The sequence below is a fragment of the Sporobolomyces koalae genome, assembly GCF_050403365.1.
Source record: "Sporobolomyces koalae JCM15063 DNA, S_koalae_JCM15063T_v1_ctg16, whole genome shotgun sequence".
Classification (NCBI taxonomy): domain Eukaryota; kingdom Fungi; phylum Basidiomycota; class Microbotryomycetes; order Sporidiobolales; family Sporidiobolaceae; genus Sporobolomyces; species Sporobolomyces koalae.
The window spans coordinates 217,901-242,014 of record NW_027481755.1 but is presented as its reverse complement, the minus strand read 5'-3'; the positions used below and the strand labels follow the sequence as shown (position 1 = coordinate 242,014).

The window sequence follows — 24,114 nt, the reverse complement described above, 5'->3', positions numbered from 1 at the left end:
ACCTCGGTCAAACGAAATCCCACTCTTCTTCCTCTTCCTCTTCGTCGTCCTCTAAAGCTTGACCGCGTGAAGTGGTTCGCGAACAAGAGGTCGAATACGTCGCATCGACATAACTGCTTTGACCCAAATGAGTTCCTCTCCCGATCGTACTCGAATCTTTCTTCTTGGATCGTTTTTTACTTGCAGGTGAAGTAGTCGGGAATGCGAGAGAGAGGTAGTGCGAAACGATAGGAGTGAAGTTTAGTGGGAACGAAGAAGGCAAAGATGGGGAAGGTTCTGGGTTGGTTGGTCGAAGCGTGTCGATCGAACGGGGGAAAGGATCGAGAGCGTCATCGACAGAATCACTGACAAGTCGATTCCAATCAGAATCAGTTCCGAAAATACATCAAGATCGACTTTTTGGGAAGGAAACTCACGACGAGGTATTGATACGTTTCTTTCGTTCGTCTTGGTCCTTGTCGCTCTCGGCTCCACTTGCCCGAAGGATCAATTTGCCCAAATCTTCAAGATCTGTGATTTGCCATTCCTGTTCAACTTGATTCGCAGGATCTCGATTTTCCCGAATCCAACAAATGTAGGCGAGATCGAATGCGAGTGCGATCGCTCCCGTCATGACTGATTTGAACCGTTTCGTCGAGATCGAAGCAGAAGACGTCGTTGTTGTACTTTTCGTCGTCGATGTTGACGAACGATCGGTAGTCCGTTCGAACGCAGCGAATTCCGTTCCGTCTTCCTCCTGACCGTCTCGGTTCCTCGAGGTGGTCCCTTTGCGATCATGGATCCCAAACATGAGAGGCCATTTCGAATCGGTCATCCTCGAACTTTCAGACGAGGATGAACTGATGGCCCAAGCAGGAGTCGGTTTGATCCCAGCTCGACCAGGTCCGAACGCGCTCGGCAAAGGGGTGAACGGCAAGCTGACTCCTTCGTACAACGCCAATAATCTCGTGAGATGTAGCAGGTTGACCAACAGTGCTTCGAGGGACTGAACCGGCAAAGTGGGCAGGAGGGACAGTGACGGGAGGGGTACAGTCGCGAGTGAGTAACTGGGAGGGAAAGGGGTCGAGGGAGTGGATCGAGTCGAAGCCGAGACCGGGTACAGAATGAATGGATCCGCGAGAGGCGGTTCGATCGTTTTGAACGAGAACGTGGTCAAGAGTTCGAGCGTGAGGATCTTGCGTACTTGGTACAGCGAGGAGGACAGGGTTGCAAAGGATGTTTCGAGATCGTGCACCTGAGCAGAGATGGATGAGAGGGACAGTGGAAGCGAGGGGGAAGCGGGGAGCGAGGTCGTTGCGATCGACGACAGCAATGATCGCGCGTTCGAGAGGTTTGTTCGGCGGGACGCGATGGCAGATCGACGCCGATCGAGCTCTGCCGTGACTGTGGTGCGAGCTGCGAGTCAGCGGAAATGTAGACAGGGGTATAGAAGCGAGAGAGGGAGAGCAGAGCTTGCGATTTTGAATGCGGGTCTTGTCGAGTTCGGTCGCGATGCGGGTGTCGCGCAATTTGACGCTCAGGGTCCAGCGGTCTGCCTTGAGGACACTCTCGTCACGCACGCCGAAAGGTACGGACTGTCTTGCAGGAGGGGCTGGAGGTGGCCCATGAGCGAGGAGGTTGCTCGCGCGGTTGGTCTCGAGGGTGAGGGCGTTGCGGATTTGGTGCTTGCGCGCCTGATGCTCGGCTAGCCTGATGCACACGAGGGAACAAGGACGCGAGTCAGGCGGGTGAGATCAGCGGGAGAACAGCGAGAAGACGAGGCGGTACCTCGCAGTGAGACAGGCCGAGCAGTAGAACAGCCTTGACGGGTCAGACCTCGTGCATGCTGCACACTCCATCGCATAGTCGGGCCCGTGAATATACTCGAAGCGAGAGCGCAAGCGCGTCGAGAGTGGTGAGTCGGGCGCCCCGCTTCGCTCGTCTTGATCTCGAATCGCTTCTTGCTCGCGTCGCATGGGCGCATCGATCTCGCTGCCACAAGCGGCGGCACCTTCAGTCTCGACTGCACGCAATGGGGCAAGCGCCGATCCGTTCTTTGCTGAACTCGGAGGCGAGATCGTCTATGACAAGTCGCAAGTCTCCTCGGCCCTTGCCTGCTCACGAGGTTGTCACGAGCTTACACAAATATTCTAATGAGCCACTAGGATGGGATCAGCGAGGTTCCTCAAGACGATCCGCGGGAGACATCGCCAGGGCGCAGTCGTCGTCAAGCTGTTTACCAAACTCGACCACTCGCTCGAGCTCAAACAGTTCCAGCGCCGTCTCAAGAGTACGTTGCATTTCCGATATATCACCTCTCGAGGCTAATCGCATCCGAGCTGATCAGCCTCGCCCCGATGACAGTCGAGCGGGAAGCGTTGGCGGATTGCGCAAACGTATTGCCCTATGCACGCGTGATCGAAACAGAACGCGCCGGCTACCTGATCAGGCAGTGGGTAGCGAGCAATCTCTACGACCGCATCAGGTATAGAGCTCCCGTCGTCACAGTTTGATCATCGAGGTCATGGCTCATACCATCGTGCCTTTTACAGCACCCGCCCTTTCCTGAGCTCGATCGAGAAGCGCTGGATCACGTTTCAGCTCTTGACCGGACTCAAAGCCGCGCACGAACGAGGGGTAAACCTGGCAGTCATCTGCACTCTCGAATTGTCCTTGCGCCTGACACTTCCCTATCGCACATCAGGTAGCTCATGGCGACATCAAGACTGAAAATATTGTCGTCACATCGTGGAACTGGATCTACGTGACCGATTTTTCAACCTCGTTCAAGCCGACCTATCTGCCGCTCGAAGATCCTTCCGTGTTTTCCTTCTATTTCGACACGTCCTCGAGGAGAACCTGTTACCTCGCACCCGAACGGTTCTACGCTTCCAACTCGGACCTTGCCAAGCACAAATCGACGCTCGACTTTGGCAAACGAGACGGTCGAGTGACCGAAGCGATGGACGTCTTCTCGGCAGGCTGTGTCATTGCTGAACTCTGGATGGAAGGGACGAGCCCGTTCACACTCACTCAGCTCTTCAAATATCGGGAAGGCCAGTACGACATCGAGGCGTACCTTGGCGAGATCGAAGATGTCGAGATCCGCGTCAGTCTGCCCGCTCATCTTGCACTGCAGGTCCCGCCTTGAAAGCTAACGGCAACACGTGTAGTCCCTCATTCGTGCGATGGTGGCGCTTGAACCCGCGTCTCGATTGTCCTTCTCGACCGTTCTCTCCCAGTACCGCCAAACGGCATTCCCCGACATCTTCTACACTTTCCTACACCCGTTTTTCAACTCTCTGAATACGGTTTCTCCACCCACATCTGCTCCAAATCCAAATGGCGCCCGATTGGGCAATGTCACGCCCACAGTGGGTGCGCCAGAAGTTCAGCAACAGCAGACTCTGCTCCGTACAGACTCGGATGAAAGGATCGAAAGGGTATGGAACGAATGGGAGATCATCGACAAGTATCTTGTCGACGCACTCGGTCATCGTGAGGGCGAGCCGTCGAGAGGCGCAAGCAAACGCGAGAATGCGCCAGTTTCAGCAGACGATGGCATTTTCCCGATACGGCTCAACTTGCCAGGCATGCAAGGTGAAACTGTGCAGGGAGGCTGTACGAAAGGTACGTGAACACCGGTGTTTGCCAGGAAACGATCGTGTTTGACTGACCCGTTGAGCGTATGATCAGACGGACCAGCTCTGATCCTCCTCTCGCTGATCTGTTCCAACCTGCGCAATTGCTTGCGCCCTTCGTCGATCCTTCGAGCACTCGAGCCGTTGCTCGCTTTGAACCGATACCTGACAGACGAGACGAGGTTGGACCGACTGGTCCCGTATCTCGTCAGTCTGCTCAGCGACGAGGAATCGGTTGTGCGCAGCATGGCTCTCCGAGTCCTCACCCAAACTGTGAGTGCGCGAGCTCACTTAAGTCACAAAAACTATGACTCATTCCAACCTGTTGTGATTTCGCAGTTGATGCTCGTGCAAATCTTGACGCCGGCAAACCTCGACGTGATCTCTTCGTACATCCTACCAAACACCTTGCCGTTTTCGAACGATCCGGAACTACTGCCTCGAGTGACCTACGCAATGTGCATCAGCCGAATAGCCGGCATCGCCAAAAAGTTCCTCGACATGGCAGAAGCGATGAAAGGAGATGGCGGGTTCGAATTTGGCACGGGTGCAGCTGGTATGGGTGGCGAAGATTTCGATGGCAATCCCTACGCTGTCAGTCTTTACTCTTACCTGCATCGTGGCAGAGGCATCGCTGACAATTTCCCCAATGCCTTCAAAGGCAAACTACGAGACTCGGCTTTCGGAGCTTCAGGTTCAGATCTCGTCCCATCTCGCACCGCTCCTGACCGATCCAGCTCCTTCAGTTCGAAGAGCTCTCCTGTATACGATTCCCGATCTGTGCCGATTCTTTGGGAGGGCGAAAGCGAATGATCAGGTCTTGGCTCACCTCGTCACGTACCTCAACACGCGCGATTGGATGCTCAGAGAAAAATGGAACGATATTTGCGTTGGAGTGGCAGAAGTTGTCGGCGCAAAGGCACTCGAAGAATACGTCTTGCCGCTCATCGTGCTCAGTCTCGCAGGTTCGTCCTGGGCTCACCATTTGCTCTACCGTCACAAGACTAATGCTCTAGCAATTCGGACGTAGATCCCGAAGAGTTCGTTACAGTCAGAACTCTTGAAACCTTGACGGTACTCGTACAGCAAAGGCTTCTTGCGAAAGCAAAAGTTTGGGACCTCGTCCAGACGACTTCCGGATTTCTGTGTCATCCGAATATCTGGATCAGAGAAGGCGAGTCTCGCTCCTCTCGTTCACAAGTCGCTTGACGCCTCGTCTGACCACAAATCCAACGCAGGCACGGCAACATTCTTAGCTACCGTCTCGACTCTGCTCCAGCAAACCGACAGGTGGTGTATCTTTTATCCAATCGTCAAACGGTTGCTCCGAGCCGATGTCAAGGAAGTCTCTGCGCTTTCTCTACTCGACAACGCTCGCGAACCCGTACGCTCGAAGCTTCTTTTCCTTCGCTTGTGCCCTAGTCATTGACCGTCCTTGTGCTGCAGCTACCACGAGTCATTTTTGAAGCGGCCGTCACGTGGGCAGGCAAGGCAGGGAAATCGAATTTTTGGTCACTGTCTCGGACGCCAGCGAAAGGCGCACCTCGAGATGCTGGGGTACGAACGGACGAGTACGATTTCTCCCTACTTGTCTCGCTTTCCGATGTACTTGAGCTGACACCAGATCAATGGTTACCCAACAGAGACCATGCCCAGTTGGAAAAGATGCGACAAATGGGAATGAGGGCAGAGGACGAGTACAAGCTCGGCGCGATGAGAGACTACATCAACAAGCTCGCTTCTGCTCGTCAAGCGTGAGTGCCGAACAAAATATCGCCTACCTTATTTCGAGACTGAACGAGTATGCTTCACGGTCTGTAGTGCTCCATCTCGATCAACAGATCCTTCTTCAGATGGCCTGCTCTCTCCTGCAAACTCTTCCCTTCAGGACCTTGGGGTAGTCCCGCAGACCATCTTCTTCAGCATCAGACCTCAATCCGACACTCTCAATATCGCTAGGTCGAGACTGCCGCCCCAATCGCCTCACGCAGGCAGTTCGCTCGGCAGACGAAACTCGTCCAACGCCGGTAGTGGCGACCTCCTCAAATCGCCGAGCTCTCCATCGGGAGAACGACCAGGATCAGGCAGAAGTGTCAGTGCTGGTCAACTCACAGAGGATCTCCGCAGGAGACTCGCCCTTGGAGGTGTCGGAGGTTCGCAAGCGTCCTTGTCGACCCTGCAACAGGATGGACCGCCAGGTTCAATTGAAACTGGATCACCGATACGAGATGGTATCAAGCAAACAGGACTTGGTACCCCGATCAATCTCGCTTCGGGAGACCTCAAACTGCATCGAACGGTTTCACGCACAGATACCGAAGCCTCCGATATCACTGCGTCCACTACTTCGACGTCGAAATTTTCCGATTCGGCAATCTCGTTGGCGGGAGGAGGATCGAGACCTCCAGCTCGATCGAGGGTACGATTGTCTGGAGTCGAAGTCGCCAAAGTCTCGCCTGCCGTTGCAGAAGATTCGACGAATGCGATGGGTCTTTTCGACGTCGATGCGCGGTACAGGGAAGGTAGCGAGGTTGAAGGAGCCTCGGCTTCGGGGACCGACATCAATTCGACAACAGGGACCGGTACTGGAGCACTCTCAAGAAGCACAGGCAGAAAAATCATCCCTCCACAGAGATTCGTCAGCACATACGGTTAGTACAGCATCGCTAACTGTTGACTTATGGACTAGGCTGAGACTGTTTGATTGCCGCATGCAGAGGGAAACGATCCGACCATCAAACAGTTGCTCGAGCGGACCTACCTCGATTCCTACCGCGAGCCTCTACCTGAGCTGGGACCTCACGTCACGCCTGGTATTCCTCGTCGGCGTGCTCTGCGCACCTCTTTCCCACCGCGCGAACGGACACCATCCAGGCCCGAGGGGACTCTCATCGCGCACCTCGTCGAGCATACCGCGGCCGTGACCGACATTGTTGTTGCGCCCGACGAGCTGTTCTTTGCGACCGGATCAGAGGATGGGACAGTCAAGATTTGGGACACGATGCGACTCGAGAAGAATGTTACGTCAAAGTCACGGCAGACTTTCAATCAGGGAGGAAGGATCACGTCGGTCGTCATGCTCGAGGCGTCACACTGTGTTGCCAGTGCATCGACAAATGGAACAGTCTGGGTTCACCGAGTCGATGTGGGGCTGAATGGCTCGATGCCCAAGTACTCGAAGCCTGCGTTGATCAGACAGTACCGCCTCGACGAGGATGGCGATTTCGTTACCTGTCTCTCAAGCTACAATAGCGGTCAGTTGACTATTCTCCCTTCCCCTTGGCGTGTGAGCGAACCTTATGAGGATTTCCTTGTACAGATACTGCAAACAACCTCGTCTGTGGCACATCGTTGTCATCCATCACGATCCTCGACGTGCGCACGATGCGCGCTCTCCATACCTTCTCGAACCCGAGACACTTTGGCCCGATCACGTCTCTTTGTGTCGACCGCAACCATCTGTGGCTCGTCGCTGGGACTGCATCTGGAACTCTCACCCTGTGGGATCTCCGATTCGGACTCCTCCTCCGAAGCTGGACGATCGGATCAAGGAAGATCGAGAAAATCGCAGTTCATCCCTCGAAGGGTAAAGGGCGCTGGATCGTGATTGCCGCCGAGGGAGAAGATCTCGACAGCAAGTCGATCAAGCTCGGCAAGCTCGTCGCAGAAGTCTGGAACCTCGATCAAGGCGAGAAGGTTGAGGAGTTCCGAATTGCAAGCTCGACACAAGTCGCCTCCAACTCGACACCACTCTCAAACCGTACCAACGTCTACTCGCGAGATGATTTCGCATCGTCGGCCATGGCAGAAGCAACCCTCGATCCAGCTGCTGCGATCGAGGCTCTCCTCGCTTCGTCAACGGCCCCTCCAAGCAGAGCTACGAGCATTGCAACCGATCGCTCTCCTTCCGCTTCCGTCACGCCCGCGATTCGGACCTTTCTCCTGGGAAATGACTACTCGTCGCAGCCGTCTGCCCGCCCAACCGTCGCACATTCGGACGCTGCTGGTCCGAGAGACGGGAATGTCGATGGCGGGTACTTCCTCACTGGCGGCGAAGATCGCAAAATTCGGTTCTGGGACCTCGGCAGAACCGGACGAAGCGCAATTGTCAGCGGATTGGACATTGACGAAGAAATTCCTACGTTCAGGTACGCGTGTTCAACTCGTTTCCGCTAGCCTCCCTAGACGCTGAACTGGTGAACGGTTCCGTTTGCTCAGTATGCATGGATCGTCTAATCGTCCGACCATCTACCTCGAAGCTCCTCCCCCCGTACCACCAGTCTCGGGCGCTTCCTCGACTTCTTCGCGTCCGCGACCGACCCCATCCTCTCGCGTGCATCGCTCGACCTTGATTGCCAATTCGCAGCAACAACTGCTGAAAGCGCATCGAGAAGCCGTCACTGCACTCGCGATCATCGATCTCCCTTTCCGATGCATCGTGAGCGGAGATCGCAGCGGTGTCATCAAAGTGTTTGAATAGAAAAGGTCTTTCCGTTCTGTCTTCTCTCGGTTGTATCCTTGTTGTCGCAATTCCTCAAACCGTTTGTTCTCTCGTTCTCGTTCGGAAAAAAGTGTTCCAAGTTTCCATATCAGGAAAAAGTACACATACACACATTCAACAAGCACGTACCGCGAGGAAATTCAGAGGACACAGGTTTTTTTAGTTCAGTGCTTGAGGGATTGGAGAACTCCCTCCATCTTGTCGAGGAAGACGGCGAGTTGTTTCTCTCCAAAGATGAGCATCGGTCTGAGCCTGACGGCACGATCTCCACATCCTCCCATTACGACTCCAACCTTTCTCATCTCGCCCACGAATCGATCCCTCGTTTCCGGGGTGTCGCAATCGAAACTGATGAACGTTCCTTCGTTCTTGCCTCGCAAGTTTTGCATGACACGTGGGTGTTGCGATGCGAACGTTGCGAGCGAGTCGAACAGTTTCGAACCAATCTCGGCAGTGTGTTGCACGAGGTTGTGTTGATCGATAAACTTGATCATTTCGCGCGCTTGGAGTGCACGAATCGGGTCTCCCATCCAAGTGTTGTAGCTAAAACCCCCCAAGCAATTGGAATCAGATCCTTTGCCGTTTCGCAGAAGGATACGGTTCAAAGAAGAACACTCACTTGCGGTAGGGTAGACTCGCGCGAGTTTCAGCAGCGTGGTAGAACCCGGCGGCTTGCATCTTCTTGCTGAACGTGACAAAATCAGGCGGGTGTTGCAAGTTCCATTTCTCGTGTGCCCAGAACGTTCCCGTAGCTCCGACTCCGGTTTGAACCTCGTCGACAATCAGGAAAACTCCGTGCTCCTGTGACATGAAGAGACCTCAATACTTGCCTCTTGTTTTGTCTCGCGAAACAAAAAGAAACGTTTCGGTAACGTACGCGAGTGATGGTCCTCAACGCTTTGAAAAAGTTGGGACTGGCGTGGTTGTCACCACCTTCAGACTGAATCGGTTCGACGATGAGTGCCGCAACATTCTTGCCCTTCTTGGCCCACTCGATGATGCACTCTTCAACTTCGGCAATCGCCCTCGATTCACTCTCGGCGTTCTCAGCCTCGAACTCTTCGAGTGGGTACTTGATCTTGGGGAACGTGACCGCGGGCCAATCGAATGCCGGGATGTCGAGTTTGTGAATCGCTTTCGAACGTGTCAACGAGAGGGATCCGAACAGGCGACCGTGGAATGCCGATTTGAACGAGAGCGCGACGAGGTCAGGCGTGCCCGGAGTCGAGTTTTTCATGCACGAGCTCAACTGACCGATTCACCGGACTGAATCAGCAATGGCGCAGCAAAGAGAGCAGCAAAGAGACCGACCTCGTCGGCAGAGAAGCCCTGCTGGTTCGATTCGCCGCGCTGACGAGCTCGGTACGCCATGAACGCCGCCTTGAGCGCTCCTTCGTTGGCGCAAGAACCGCACATCTGCGCCATGCGATCGGATGGTGAGACCTGGACGTGAAGGGTGCAAAAGAACAGAGCAAACATGCCTGAGTGAAAAGGTGAGGGGTTCCTTTCGGGGCGACCGAAAGAAGTCCGTCGTGAATGGTCTGGGACCACTCGGCGTTCGGGAACGAGCCCAATGCTGGCCGGTTCATGCTACACCGATTCAAGTCTGTCAGTATGGCACCGGTGGTAGCTTGAGGCAGTGAGGCCAAGAATCTGCTCACGAGGCAATGGCGAATTCATCCTAAACAGCGAAAGGTAGTCAGCGCGTTTGCTCTGGTCCGATAGATTGGTTAGGCATGCAGAAAGAGACTGACAGTCTTGGCGAGCTTGAGCAGCTCGGGATTGTTGTATCCGATCGAGATACTGCGCGAGACGGGACGAGGTGAGTTGCGATCGACACATCGCGCAGTGACGCCACGACGGACCTGGCAATCTGGGCAAACACGTCGAGCATCTCGTTACCGTCGACGTCGACGAGGTAGTTGCCTGCGGGAGCAGAGTGCAGGATGGGTCAGAGCGCAACTCGGGCGAATTCGCTCGAAGGGGATTGGTTCGAATCGGTCACGTGACCAAACAGTGTGGGGTCCTTACCTCGGGATTTGGCATAGTCTATGATGACGAACGTGTCAGCGCGATGGGTCGGGCGTGGATGAAGCTGACGGGGCACGGACCCGCTACAACGACGTGAGTGCGGTTGTCCTGGAACGAGTCGATCACTTTGCTCGCCTCGACCGATTTCGGACCTGCACGCCTCAACGTTTCAGCTGGAATGCAACCGCAAATGACAAAGGCGATAGAGTCGTACCAGGGATAGCAGACGACTTGACGTGCGGCTGTGACGGTTCGGTAGGAAAGATGGCAGCCGACGAGAACGACGCTTCGGTTGCGTACGTCCTCGACAGGCGAGCCAGCGAGTGCGATCGCGCTGCTCGTGTAGCTACGCCTAGCATGTTGGAGCACGAAAAGAGATTGGAGAGAGGGCGAGAGAAAAGATCAACAAGGTCAGCAGATGAGTTGCAGCGCATTGATCGGGGTGGGGGTTACAACTTACGCGCCAGTAGCCGACCCTGCCTCCTCGAGCCTCGGCGCAATCATGACTCAAGCCGACAACTCGACCTTTGCGTCTGAGCAGCTGATCCACCTCCTGCGTACGCTGTCGGACCAGGTCGTGTCGCCCGACTTGAACCCGCGCCAGGTCCTCGCGCAAGCCGCACCCGTCTTTGCTGCCTTGCACCAGGTCAATCGCAACTGCCAGGTCCAGATCAAAGAGTGCAGAACACGGTCACAGGATGCACGACTCGAGATGGATGCCGCACATCTCCGGTTACAGGTGCGCGATCTCGCTCTCGTCGTCCTTGTTTGCGACCGCACATCCTGACCAGGCATGTGTCGCATCCTAGAACCTACTCTTTGAGCGCAACCACCTTGAACGCGAAATCCGCGCGTGTCGAGAGTATCAGTCAGTCGTCTCTCTTCGCCATCGTAACTCGCCAACCGCGCGCTGACGCCTGCGCCTCGATCGCTTCTAATAAGGTCTGAATACCAGAATCTACCTTTGCACTCGGTGGACGAACTGAGGCAGCTCGCAGCGTCGCAACCAACACCAGCTGGACTCGAACTGCCCTTGCCCGAGGGAGACTCGGAGCAAGACCTCCACGAGCTCATGCTGAAACGACTCGCATTCGAGTTGGCCGAACGCAAGCGGTGAGCCCACGCTCGACTGCCCTGCCCGTAGTTTCGCCCACTGAACCACAATGAATTTGACAGATTCGAGGAGGAACGCAAGTCTCTCGGACTCGAAAAGGCAAAATTGATCAAGGAGAACCAGGTCAAGAAATCGAGACTCGAAGAACTAGAGAAACAGTTGACCGAGTTTGTTTCGGTATGTGGCTTCTTCCTCCAAACTTTCACTCAGTAGATCGCAAAGGGTGCGGCTGACACCGGTTTCTGTCGACAGCTTGCAAAAGGGATCCAAAACAAGATGAATGAGGAACCTGCCGTCACGGCAGCATGAAACTTTGTACTGTGGTTGAATCATTACTCTGTTGTGACAATGTGTACGCATACGTTCTACCTTTCGCGCGCGCTCTCCCTGCCACTCTCTACAGGTGTCTCACATCAGAACGAGAACAAAACAGTTGCGATACCAAAGGAACGGAGTGTATCGACGAAAGAAGGATAATTCGAAACCGCAGACCACGTACGGTCGCAATACAGGCATACTAATCCAAAATGCTTGCAATCGACATAGGGTCGCGTCCTGTAGCCGTAGCTGAAGGAGCCGATCTGTTCTGGGACGAAGTAGCCGTGGTAGTAGGGATAGGCGAAGTAGCCGGGGGATATCGATGAGCAGTGATCGGCGACTGGATGACTAATCGCCCTCCCCCTACTTCGGACGTGCTTCGTGCCTGGACCTCGTGGGGGGGTAACCCGAACCACAGCTTGTAGGTTCTGGTAGAAAGAGGCCTCTTGCTCTTGTCACAGCGCTTGTGCTGGACTTGCCACTCGACACCATTGCTCGAGCTTTTGTCTGTGCGGTATTTCTCTGGCTTGAGCTGGGTGAGCAAAAAGTGTTCTCTGTAGTCGGCGCTCACGAACTCTGCCACACAAAAACTGTCGCATTAGCTACGACCCGAGCTCCTGATGGTCTGACAAAAGGTTGCACCGTACCGTGGGAAAATGCATAGGGCTTGCTGGGGTGTCCGCCGCTCAACGCTCCATTTCTGAAACGTTCGGCACCACTCGTTATGGTGGGCTTCCTGCTCTTCCTATCCCAATGTTCAGCGTAACGCGGACCAGCGATGATCGCGATCTTGATTCCCTTAGGAAATTCTTTAGGCTCCTGCCCTGCTTCCGCAGAAGTGGTGACCCATTCGCGGTGGAGCTCTCGAAAGAACGCTTGCATAGGTAGAGGTGGGATCGACATGCTGCCATCTGTCAGGGCAAGGTCAGTAGGGACAAGGAGCATCAAAGAGAGGGAACGAACTGACTATGGTCATCATGGTCATCATGGTCATCATGGTCATGGAAAATGGCGACATCCTTCGACACAGGTTGATACGGTAAGTCGAGGAAGATCGTGCTGTTGCTTTTTTTGAGGTACAACTTGCTCGCCAGCGCATTGACTGCACTGGCGAGTCCTCGCAGGTGTGCGTTATCGACGTACTGGATCGGCGCTGGCTCATTAGTCTGGGACGATGCGGGCCTTGTGCAGCCTGTTGCCGCCGGTCAGGGAGGACTGACGTACATCGCTCAACGGTATCTGCTGTGAAGACGACATTGTCCGACAGTCGACGTCTGCCTACTGTTCTGACTGGTACAGGAGAAGGGGAGGGGGTGAAGGGGAGAAGACGAACGAGTGTTGAGCCGGAGCCAAGTTCAGTCTCAAGCACGGGCCGCTCAAATTCCGCGGTACCGGAGTTGGGGACCTTGCGCCGGAATGCGCAGATTTCGGAGTACATCTTTACCTCATACCAATAGTGCGAGAGTTGCACAAGGGCTGTTGCAGGCTCCGCAGAGCACCGTGCCATGCTGCGCTCGGTCGATGACTTGGGGCAGCTCGCAGCGTCAGAACCACCACCAGCTGGACTCGAACTGTCGTTTGCCCAAACGAGGGAGACTCGGAGCAAGACCTCTACGAGCTCATGCTGAAACGGCTCGCATTCGAGTTGGCCGAACGCAAGCGGTGAGCATGCGCTTGCCAACAGTTTTCGCCTACTAATCGAACCCTGGCGCCGGATTTTCGACAAATTCGAGGAGGAACGCAGGTCTTTCGGATTTCAAAAGGCCAAGTTGATCAAGGGGAACCAGGTCAAGAAGTCGAGACTCGAGGAACTCGAGAAACAGTTGACCGAATTTGTTTCTGTATGTGGCTTCTTCCTGAAAACTTTCACCCAGGAGATCGCAATGTGCCGGGCTGACACCGGTACCTGTCGGCAGCTTGCAAAAGGGATCCAAAACAAGATGAACGAAGAACCTGCCGTCACGGCAGCATGAAACTTTGTACTGTGGTATCTTACTCTGTTGTGTTATTGTGTACGCATACTTTCTACTCCCCGCGCGCTGTCTCTCTCTCTCTGCCTCTCCCTGTAGGGTTCTCACATGGAACGAGGACAAAAGAGTTGCGAGACTAAAAGGACAAGAGAGTATCGACGGAAGAAGGATAATACGAAACGGCAGACCACGTATCGTCGCAATACAGGCTCACCCGTTCGTGACGCTCACAATCGTCATAGGGTGGCGCGAGGTAGGCTGATAGGGCGAGTCGAACAATAGCGTGTAGGTTCTGCTCGAATGAAATGCCGTCGTGTGGTAGTAGCGATCGTGCTTGACTTCCCACTTGACACTGTTCCTCGAGCTTTCGTCTGTGCGGTACTTCTCTGGCTCGAGCTGGGTGAGCACAAAGTGGTGTGTATATTTTTCGGTCTTGAACTCTGTTACGGGAAAAGCTGTCGCATCAGCTACGGCTCGAGCTCCTGATAGCCTGACGAAAGATTGCAACGTACCGTGGGAAAATGCATAGGGCTTGTTGGAGTGTCCGCCGCTCAATCTCCCATTCGCAAATTCGCGGGCACCCTTCGTTTCTCTGGGGGTCCAATCACTCAGATTATCGATACATCGCGGCCCAGCGATCCTCTCTATCTTCAGACCCTCGGAATCTGCCATAGTAGTGGAGATCCATTCTGTTCGGGACGACCACTTGTAAAAGGTCGCTTTCGTAATTAGAGCCGGGACTGACATGACATCTGCCAGGGAAAGATTAGGAGAGGCAGGTAACGCAAAGGAGAGGGGAAGGGCTGACTGATTTCATCGAAACTGACATCCTGCCATACGAGCTTGTACGGTAGACCGGGAAAGATCGAGTATTCGGGTCTGTTGGGGTAGAATTTCTTCGCCAGCGCATTGACTGTACTGGCAAGTCCGTGCAGGTGTTCGTAATCGACGTACTGGATCGGCACTGAACTGGTAAGTCTGCGTTGATCGAGGCGGCTCTTGCAGCTTGTAGCGGCCGATCAGGGAGGACTGACGTACCACACTCAACGGGAGATAGAGCCACATCGTGTAGATCCTGTCCGAAACCAATACTCCGCTTAAATTCGACAGCTGTACGAGACTTGCCAGTGGACGTAGTTTGTCAAAGTCTGGTTCGTCTGGTATTGCTCTGGATGAACCTGGGTCAAGAGGAATTTGTGCGAATTGGAGTGCGCGTCTTGTTCTTCTGTAACAGAGTGGGCCAGGCATGAGCTGCTGACTGCGAACGTTTCCGAAATTGTGAGTGTACCAAACAAGAATGTATATTCCATAGGGTCCTCGAGATCGCTGAGTTCGCCCGTCTTGAACAATCTGGCATTTGTTGACTCTTGACCACGTGTGTGCGAGCTCGAGTATTTGCGGCAATAGCGAGGGCTGGCAAGGTGGACGCGGGAAATGGTTGATGGTTCGTCGTCCGACAACATGAGCCATTGTCCGGCTGTTCCAGCGACCCCTGCACCGTAGGTCCCAGGTATAGATAGCGCAGGAGCGGTTAGAGAGTCGTCTGTCCATCCCAAAGAGGTGTCAAACACCATTGCAAGAGGGCAAGAAGAGGAGTGTGCTCACGCTCGTCGTGGAAAATGATGTCCTTCTTGCAGAGCGAAGAAACATTTGAACCGTTTTGATTGCGACTTCCTGGACAGAGCTTTTTGGACAGGGCATTGATCGCATGCCTGAGTAACACCGCGTGGTGTTCGTCCACGAACTATGCTGGGCGTATGAGTTTGCCGGCGTCTCGAACTGAGGTAGAAAGATCCTCTGACCTGACTGAGCGGTTGGCGTTTCGTTGTCATCTTTGCGTCGTGCAAAGAAGAGGAGAAGAACGATCCTCTGGAAGGGTGCCAGAGATGCGCAAGGGCCGGTACCGTCTTTGCAGAGCACCGTGCCGTACGGAAACTCCGCTCACTAGGCCCGTGCCCGCCGCGTCAGTGAAGCACGCGTTACATACAGCCTCTGAGCCGACGTACCTCCAGCGCCAGCTGGCTATTTGAGACGCCTCCCAACCGGACACTATTTGTACAAAGACAAGCTCGGCACGTGTCTATGTCGCTACCGGAACGACGTACATCTAGTCGAGCTCCGAGGTTGTGTTCATGTCGGCATGGGCGCGAAGAGCATGATGAGCGCCTGCGGAAGACAAGTGGAGAACCCGAGTCCCGAGAACCGCACGCGTTGAGCGGCTCCGCCGACAGTTGATCGACCTCATTCTCGTTCAGCCCCGCAATCCGCACACAGGATGTCCAGCAGCGCGACAGTACCGGCGGCTCAACCGATAAACCTGACTGCCTTTGGTCAGTGCCTCTCCCGGTTGTGAGCGAGCCGGATTCATGCTTACCTCACTCTCGTCGCGACAGAGGGTACGCGTGCTCCTCGGATAGTGACCAACTCCATCACAGGCTGATCCGCTATCCTTTGACCTCAGGTTTCGTGTCTGGAGCAATTGCAGCATGTACCGCCGTCACGAGTTGAGTCGGCATCCCCGTTGTCCTCGGTCAAAGTCTCACACTGCTCGTCCTGCGATTACTGACAGAGGCAAGCATGTGAGCAGTCACGAACCCGATGGAGGTCGCCAAAACACGGTTGCAGCTCGATGGTGAACTGCAAGGTCGCAAACACCTCCCCGCTTCGGCACCACCAGCTGCAGCCGCGATCCCTAATGCCGCCGGGCCGCCTCAAGCAGGACCGAACGGCAAAGTATACACGAGTGCGCTCGATTGCATGAGGAAGACTTGGAAGTTTGAAGGGCTCAAGGGAATCCAGCGAGGGTTGGGAGCCGCGGTAGGCTCATAGTCCAAATACGAAGCTGAACAGGACCAAGTGCTGAACGCATCTCGTCACTTTGACTCAGTACACGTACCAAATCGCACTGAATGGCTCCCGACTCGGGTTCTACGAGCCTTTCCGACAGGCGTTAAACACGCTGGCCGGCAACGACAAGAACCAGACCAAAGTGTGGAGCAGCATCGCTGCCGGAGCTAGCTCTGGAGTGGTCGGTGGTGAGTCTCGATCCAGCACGTGCGCATGACCAGACGTGAGCCTTGCTGAGATTTGGTCACGCAGCGATTCTCGGCAACCCGCTGTTCCTCGTCAAGGCGCGGATGCAGGCGTACTCGCCGTTCAACCCGGTCGGAGCGCAACACAATTATCCGACAGTGTTCCACGGCTTCAAGTCGATCGTTTCGAAGGAAGGACCGAAAGGCTTGGTCCGAGGGATGGATGCCGCAATCCTGAGGACTGCAATGGGCAGCTCCGTGCAGTTGCCGGCATACAATTTGGCCAAGACGTCGTTGCAAGGATGGGGAATGGGTGACCACATTGGTCTGTACTTGCTGGCGAGTACATTTTCTGGAGGATGTGTTTGCGCCGTGATGCAGCCTGCCGGCGAGTCTCTTTCGCCTGATCACCAACGCATTCCGAGTCGCTTACATTGATTGACCGTTGTAGATACCGCCTTGACGCGGATGTACAATCAATCTCCCAACTCGATTGGTCCCGACGGCAAACCTCGAGGCCTTCTCTGTGCGTCTCTCATGAACGCTGTCTCCTCGATACCCCGCTGATTGCGTCTGTCTGAATGTACTGCGATCGCGCCGATACAGACAAGAACCCGATTGACTGCCTGTACAAGACGTGGAAGACGGAGGGAGTGCTAGGTTGGTACAAGGGCACGACCGCGCATCTGATGCGCATCGCACCTCACACTGTACGTCGCGACGTGGAATGCTTCCCGGTCGAACGCAAAGCTGACCGATACCGCGGTGTTCAGGTCGTCACGCTCGTCACGAACGAATTCATCAGTCGCAAATGGACCGCATACAAGGCGGGCAAAGTATCCGCGCGGGACTAGCTCGGATAGCTTCGATGCAATACAAAATCGTATTTGTAGCATGCCTTCAGTCTCAGAGAGAAAAGAGAGTCAAGAAAATTTTTGCAAGCAGCTCAAGTCCCATTTAGGCCTCGGAAGCGCCGGCCTCGCGCGCTTCAACCTCAACGCGCGAGCAGTGTGGTGATGCAAAGAGAGCGAGCCAGTTCCGAGAGGCTGGACTGGAAGCGATTGCTATCGAGAGATCGAGAGAGCCGTGACGTTCCCGTGTCTTCGGCTGACTGATCAGCGAAATCGGGATAAGCGAGGCGCGCCCTCGGCCCTCTTTCGCTCTCTCTGTCCAAGCCATTGAAACCGCCCGTCGACCGCCTGTGACCGCCATGAATCACACGTGGGCCTTCAACCAGGTATGCAAGCCCGTGTGTGTATCTGTACGACTCGCGTGCTAACCTGTGCCCGGATCGAACAGCTGAATCAGGTCCGGCCTATCGGTTTGATCCCCGTCTCGCCCTCCTGGCCTCGCGTACTGATCCGCGCTCGTGCTCCATCTGCAGCTGACTCCGAGCCCTGGGATCTCGCCCTCAAACGGTCCCGTCAAGGAGCGCGATGAGTTGACCCGTGAGTCGGATCGCCGATACAAATTCGGTGGTTGCCCTAACCCCGGCCACGATCGCCTCGCCTCGCTTCGCTCGCGCTTGCACTCTGATCCGGACACTGACCTGGTCGCGCGCGTCCGACAGTCTCGTTCCCGTGCGACGGCAATGCGCTTCAAGCCCAGCTAGAGCAGTGGACCAACGTCGCGTTCGATTTCGACTCGCCCGATTTCGGATCGGATCCCGCGCCGATGTTCGACGACCACTCGAAGGCGCTCTCGACCGGCAGCGGCGAGTCGCTCTTTGGAGCCGTGCACAACTCGGCGATCCCGCCCAACGCCCTCCAGCACTCGGCCTCGTCGACCGAGTCGGCATCGACCGTCGACTTGAGCGCGCTCCTCGCCCCTTCGCTCTCGTCGCACTCGACAGGCTCCCCCTTCACCGGCAGTCTCGTCGATCCTGCGCTCGCGCTGCCCCACTTGCACGACGCATCGGCCGCTCTCCCCGTCGCGTTCTTCGCCTCGCCCTCGTCAGCGTTCGATACCTCGGCCCTCCCAACCGACGCCTCGTCTGTCGTTGTCGAGCCAGAGCTCGCTCCTTCGCCCGCCGTGTCGACGTCGTCCGCGAGCAAGGGCAAGAAGACCGCGGCTGCACCGAAAAAGAAGCGCGCGTCGGTCGCCGACAAGGCCAAGGCTCTCCCCCTGCCTGAAGGTGTCAACACGGATGGCATGACGGAGGAGCAGCTCAACGCGCTTGCGATCGAGGAGGACAAGCGCAGGCGGAACACGGCGGCATCTGCCCGCTTCCGCGTCAAGAAGAAGCAACGCGAATCGGCACTCGAGCAGACCGCCAAAGAGCTCCGAGACCGCGTTGCCGCACTCGAGAAGGACGTCGAGTCGCTTCGCACCGAGAATGGATGGTTGCGAGGCTTGATCACGGACAAGACTGTGTTGGGAGGCAAGGACGGAGCATCGAACAACAAGAAGCGGTTACGTGAGGACGACGAAAGCGAATTCTCGTCGTCCGTCGTTCTCGTGTAACTGCAATCTGGTTCTTCTCTGGTGGCCGGGCAACTCTGAACGGTCCCGCCCGTCCCGCTTTCCCTTTTGTCGTCTCTTCCCCTCTTTCCGTGCCTCCTTTCTCGTTTCCGTGCAGTATCCTTCTCGTTAGTCAGTCCAACCTGTCGTCTACATTAGTTACCTTTCACCGTGTCAGCCGGTTCAACCCCGTGCTTTCTCCATGACCCCCTTTTTGTTGCCAACCTCTTTTCAATCAGATCCTCCTTTTTGTGTTTCCACTGCCTCGAACGTTTTCAGTTTTGCCTTCAAGAAAGTTCCTGCCATTACAGCACTCTGGTCAACTTTCTCTCCTTTGCTCATGTACCTTGAACTAAGCGCGCGGTTACTCGGATCCTGAACGATGCCTTTCTCGAATGATTGCCGGGGCAGAACTACAAGAGCAATACAACATGCTTGAATAGTTACACAGTCATGGCAGACCTCTGGCCTGAAAAGCTCTAAAAATCGAGGACTGAAAGCCAACAATTTTCATCTCGAATCCTCTTCGTATCCGACTTGTTCCTCATCGAACCTCCGATCCGAATTCGACTTGATCTTTGAACTTTTCGAGATCCCGTATTCTCCATAGATAAGTCCAGCGAACGCAAACACGATGAATGCGCCTCCGATGAGCGAAGCACGGGTGAGTGGAGGTGCTGAAGGGACAAAGAGCGCGTCGCAAATAGCGACGAGGATGAGAGTCAACAAATTCGCGACGGACTGTGGAAAGCAAAACGTTACCAAGAAAGAGAGAGATTGTCAGCTTGGAAAGGCACCGAGCACAAAGGACAAGATTTTGTAAGCTTACCGCGACGACTGGACCCCAGAGGGACAAGAGGACCATGAAACAACCATTGAACAAGACTCCACCGCCAATGATTCCTGCCAGAGCGGTCCATGCCGTTTTGGGGGGAAACCCTTGCCATTCCTCCCATCCGATCCAGTCGAGGATCGGGATCGGGATCCACAGAAACACGAACGTGAACAATCCGATCAACGACGTGATCAGATTTGAGTACAGGAGGAACACGGTAGGAGACGGAGCGACTCCGTCGTCCGAGATTGACGAAAGAGTCGATTCAGTTCGAGTCGTTTGCGTAGCTGCTGGGGATGGAGGTGGTGGGAATTCGAAACTGTTCTCGGCAGGACCTTCCGGAACTGGAGACGATGATCGAGTAGAAAGTAGCGAGGAAGTTTCGGAAATGCGCGTGTGAGGCAACGCACTTGAACTCGATGGTTCAGGAAGTGCGATCTGCCGATTCAGACGAGAAATCAGGACAATCGGCGACTCATACGCGAGGAGGTAACGCACTTTGATTTTGTACCATACTTCGTAGCCGGCGTATGCGATGCTTCCAAAGAGAGCCAACCCGTTGCCGAGCACTCGGTTTGATCCTTCAGCTTCCTTGCCCTTTTGATCGCCCCAAATCATGTCACCGTATGCGATGACGAAAACTCCCGTGACCGCAAGCAAAACGGAGAAAAGCTTGAGTCGTGCCTGCATAGACGTTTGTGTCGTCTCGTGAGGTAGGAATTTCAGCGACAAGAGGTACGCCCACTGTTCAAGATCAGATCCTTGTAAGCATGCTATGGCTTTCGTACCACGAGCCAGAGAGAGAAAGAGGTCATAAGCTCACAAACGCAAAGACGTTGTAGATTGCCGTCAGGTCGGCCATGCTCGTCAAAGGGACCGACGCGTACCAAGACAGCGCCGGGAACGAGATGAAGATTGTCAACAAGGCGACTTTTCGGATCAGGTTCTGCACCCATCGAGTCTTCAGGGACACTTGAGATGCATCGAATGAAGAGGTCGGAAATGGAAACTGATGCGAATGAGGAGAAGGATCATGAGCATGCGGCGGTGCAGTCGTCGTCGAAGGTGCGAAATGTCGAGCAAGGAGCGGCACGAGCGACTCGAGAGTCGCCTTGACAGGAATCTTGAGCAGTCTGAGTGCCAATAGATGGCAAGGCCAGAGCAACATGTACCCTCTGACGGAAGAAAACCAAGATTCGAAGATCAGATTATCACTGCGTCTCGTTGGAAAGGGGAACAGAGGAACGCACGAATGGGTGCAAAAGAACAAAAAGTATGGCTTCTTGTACCCAAGCGTGTGTTGGACGTACGACGCCAGCTCAGTCTGGACCGTGTACGCTGCGAGCGCGACCGCAAGCAGTCCGACCGGCAGCAGCCTGGCAGATCGCCGGCCCTCCTGCCCTTCTCGCAGGTACGTCTTCGGGTCTATCGACATGTCATCTAGTCGCTCAACAGGCGCGGGTGAAGAGTTGCGGGAGAGTGAATGCGCGGTGCACGACGCGGAGCGCCTTCGAAGCACTCTAGGCGCGCTGCGTCATAAGTCGCTCTCTCTAATTTCGCCCAGTCCATACAGCTGAGTGGAAAGAGTAGGTAAAGGCAATGTATAAGTATACATCAAGGTCAAACCCTCCTCCGACCTAATTTCAGCTCGTCCTCGATCCCTCTCAAGCTCCACGCGCATGCTGCAGTCGCCAAGAAACACATGGCACTCAGTACAAGGGGTAGCGAGATGTTGATCGAGAGCAATACACCGGTCAATAGCGGCGCAAAGATCCCGCTCAAGCGCGACAACGCCGAAGCGATACCTCCAGCGGTACCCCTGTGCATGCGCACCAAAGACCGTCAACCTCGAGCTCGTGAGTTCACTGGGAATGCGATAGCTGCGAAACTTGCCTTAATTGGGTAGGAAAGATCTCCGGAGTGAGCGAGTAGATCACCGCGTCTGCAAGATGGGAGACAAGGTTTGAGTGCTGACCACGCGATAGTCTACCGAGGGGAATCTGAGACTGACACATAAGTGTCGCTGCCAGACTGACCACCATGCTACTCAGGAGAACCCCAGTTTGACCGGTGGCAAAGACAAAAGTCATGGTTCCAAGCGAAGTCGCGAGGGTCGAATATGCGAGTGTCAGCGTCCTGCCGAAGGAAGTCTCGACGAGGTGGGCGCCGATGATCGATCCGGGTAGACCGGCCAGCGTGTAGAATACATCTGTGCCGCACCGGGATCCAACTTAGTCCTCGAATCTCTTCCGAAGGATTCAACAGGGAGACGACCCACAATCCCACAAGGAATCATCTGAATCCCCGCTTGACCCGCCCGGAGCATCACTCAGTTTCCCCTCGAGGAATTTGGGCAAAAAGACGTTGAAGATCTAGAAAAGAAAGGTTAGACTCAGCACATTCTCAAAGTTGAGCTCAAGGTCGAATGCTCACAGTATAGCCTGCGCTAGCCAGCGTCCAGATTGCCCAGATGAGCAGAGTAGTCCGTCGTCGACTGCCCTCGAGTAATTCGGCCACTCTCTGCACGTAATCGGCTGCCGCGGTTCTCCATCCTCGCGGAAGCCGATCGATCCATGCAGGTCGTCTCGAACGGTTAACATGTTGGCCGGCTCGAGGAGACGGGTACGAGCCGGAACCCTCCTCTCGATCCGAGTCGGTCAGAAGCGCCGAGCTCGAACCCGATCGTCCTGCGTCGCGATGATCCCAGTCCATCCCAGATTCCGCATCACCTTCTCCACCAATGACAAAGGCGTCGACCCTCGGGTTGTTCACCGGAGAACGGACTGGGACGTGATCGACAACGTCGTCCAAGCTCCACGTCGAGTTTGTTCCGTTGAATTTGGAAATGCGTTGCAGCGAGACAACGGCTGCGGAAGCTCGTTTTGAAGCGACGAGGAACTTGGCACTCTCGTGCAGTTTGAAGAAGAGGACGCGCGAGAAGAACATTATGGCGCTCTGCGGAGGCGGAGGAACACCGTCTGTTGTCAGTCTGAGCGCGATCTAAAGTAAGGGCAATGAGCTCACGATGAGTCCGAGGCAGCCGAGCAAGATCCGCCAGCCCCGATCCTCGCTTCTCGGGTCGCAAGGTGCTTCTGCGGCATCGGGCGAGGAGGTGCACGTGAAACGGGGAAAGATGATGAGACTCAGAGTCGAGGTCACGATAGCTCCAAGCGAGAAGCTAGTTCGAGCGCGTTAGGAGCGGTCGGAAGGAACAAGACCCGATCAAAAGCGCTCACAAGACAGAGAGCGCTGTCAAGAGGAAGTGACGAGATTTGGGCAGGTTTTCGAGAAAGCTGTCGAGATGCGCGGCCTTTAGCGCGGGTACACGACGCAGCAGTATCCACGAGGAGGACTCACAGCGTGCCGTCGGTCGGCATCGATCCGCCGACTCCGGTGCCAAGACAGAACAGAGCGAGACACAGCATTGGGAAATTCGGCGAGAATGCGGATGCAATGCCAAACAAAGAGGTAAAGAAAAGCGTCAGGTTGAATGCGGGCAGTCGTCCCTTGGCGTCCGAGTAGCTTCCCCATCCGGTTGCGCCGACAAGCATGCCTGCAAAGATGGACGTCGAGAGCAACCCGATCCAGCGGTCCCCAATGTCGAACTCCTTCTGGACTCGAGGCAAGATGATTGCAACTGCCTGGAGATACATGTTGTCTGCGAGCCAGCCGAGTCCACACAGGACGAGCAGCTGCAGTTGGTACCGCCCGACGCCGATCTCCTCGAGGGTGAGATCCAAGGGAGTTAGACCACTCTCTTGAGCACGATGCGTGGTGGGTGTCGACGTCGAAGCATCCCCGTCTGCGCTGTCCTCCGAGCCGTACGTCGTGACTCTCTCGAGCGTAGCGGTCGGCTCGGCGACTGCATGATCCGATCCTTTGTCCTCTAGGCCTTCGTGCTCAATGTCTGGTAGGCCGCGCTCAGACTCGGTGGGGCTCGGGATGAATGCCGGACCGAGGAGCGGCGTGCGAGAACTCTGGCGGATGACGGAAGGATGAGAAGGCGCAGGAGGGGGAGCCATTTTCGGCTACAGCAGCTGAGAGAGTGATCGGCTACCGGTCCATCGAGCTCGTACGCGCGTGGGTTGTGGTGGATGGCCGGCTCGAGTTGATGCGACGCGATGAGTCTAGCTGCGCAACGCGTCGAGCAGGTTACGGTTCAGCGCGAGCTCGAGCAGCACACATGGCGAGAGCAAGGGATCACGAGGAGCACGCACGTCACTGCGAGCCAAT

General features: G+C 55.3%; 7 protein-coding genes across 7 annotated transcripts; 4 read left to right on the top strand and 3 right to left on the bottom strand.

The window, feature by feature from the left end:
* Positions 1-7: 7 nt before the first annotated feature.
* On the bottom strand, positions 8-1,838 carry JCM15063_003117 (uncharacterized protein; the record flags this gene model as incomplete). The annotated part of the gene is made up of 4 exons (XM_076678712.1): positions 8-344; positions 417-1,234; positions 1,305-1,689; positions 1,768-1,838. 4 exons carry the CDS (start codon positions 1,836-1,838, stop codon positions 8-10), a joined length of 1,611 nt encoding a protein of 536 aa, XP_076534204.1.
* A 115-nt stretch (positions 1,839-1,953) lies between these two features.
* On the top strand, positions 1,954-8,100 carry VPS15 (ubiquitin-binding serine/threonine protein kinase VPS15; the record flags this gene model as incomplete). The annotated part of the gene is made up of 17 exons (XM_076678711.1): positions 1,954-2,072; positions 2,145-2,269; positions 2,344-2,464; positions 2,532-2,616; positions 2,684-3,088; positions 3,153-3,609; positions 3,676-3,893; positions 3,960-4,214; positions 4,282-4,585; positions 4,651-4,794; positions 4,859-5,004; positions 5,067-5,191; positions 5,264-5,374; positions 5,442-6,271; positions 6,338-6,874; positions 6,940-7,768; positions 7,839-8,100. 17 exons carry the CDS (start codon positions 1,954-1,956, stop codon positions 8,098-8,100), a joined length of 5,073 nt encoding a protein of 1,690 aa, XP_076534203.1.
* Positions 8,101-8,285: 185 nt separating this feature from the next.
* On the bottom strand, positions 8,286-10,511 carry UGA1 (4-aminobutyrate transaminase; the record flags this gene model as incomplete). The annotated part of the gene is made up of 11 exons (XM_076678710.1): positions 8,286-8,664; positions 8,741-8,922; positions 8,999-9,370; positions 9,433-9,537; positions 9,603-9,711; positions 9,783-9,802; positions 9,876-9,924; positions 9,987-10,047; positions 10,153-10,170; positions 10,233-10,304; positions 10,367-10,511. The coding sequence occupies 11 exons, from the start codon at positions 10,509-10,511 to the stop codon at positions 8,286-8,288; spliced, it is 1,512 nt and encodes a 503-aa protein (XP_076534202.1).
* Positions 10,512-10,654: 143 nt separating this feature from the next.
* On the top strand, positions 10,655-11,575 carry JCM15063_003114 (uncharacterized protein; the record flags this gene model as incomplete). Its single annotated transcript, XM_076678709.1, has 5 exons — positions 10,655-10,891; positions 10,962-11,020; positions 11,095-11,265; positions 11,329-11,443; positions 11,519-11,575. The coding sequence occupies 5 exons, from the start codon at positions 10,655-10,657 to the stop codon at positions 11,573-11,575; spliced, it is 639 nt and encodes a 212-aa protein (XP_076534201.1).
* Positions 11,576-15,829: 4,254 nt separating this feature from the next.
* JCM15063_003113 (uncharacterized protein) lies at positions 15,830-17,440 on the top strand (the record flags this gene model as incomplete). Its single annotated transcript, XM_076678708.1, has 8 exons — positions 15,830-15,884; positions 16,016-16,057; positions 16,142-16,371; positions 16,442-16,589; positions 16,654-16,974; positions 17,038-17,112; positions 17,193-17,296; positions 17,360-17,440. 8 exons carry the CDS (start codon positions 15,830-15,832, stop codon positions 17,438-17,440), a joined length of 1,056 nt encoding a protein of 351 aa, XP_076534200.1.
* A 356-nt stretch (positions 17,441-17,796) lies between these two features.
* JCM15063_003112 (bZIP transcription factor) lies at positions 17,797-19,049 on the top strand (the record flags this gene model as incomplete). Its single annotated transcript, XM_076678707.1, has 4 exons — positions 17,797-17,823; positions 17,886-17,894; positions 17,971-18,034; positions 18,157-19,049. The coding sequence occupies 4 exons, from the start codon at positions 17,797-17,799 to the stop codon at positions 19,047-19,049; spliced, it is 993 nt and encodes a 330-aa protein (XP_076534199.1).
* A 507-nt stretch (positions 19,050-19,556) lies between these two features.
* On the bottom strand, positions 19,557-23,903 carry JCM15063_003111 (MFS transporter; the record flags this gene model as incomplete). The annotated part of the gene is made up of 13 exons (XM_076678706.1): positions 19,557-19,787; positions 19,876-20,319; positions 20,380-20,625; positions 20,705-21,056; positions 21,132-21,321; positions 21,519-21,700; positions 21,775-21,823; positions 21,893-22,090; positions 22,160-22,253; positions 22,315-22,836; positions 22,906-23,059; positions 23,118-23,174; positions 23,239-23,903. The coding sequence occupies 13 exons, from the start codon at positions 23,901-23,903 to the stop codon at positions 19,557-19,559; spliced, it is 3,384 nt and encodes a 1,127-aa protein (XP_076534198.1).
* Between the last annotated feature and the right edge of the window lie 211 nt (positions 23,904-24,114).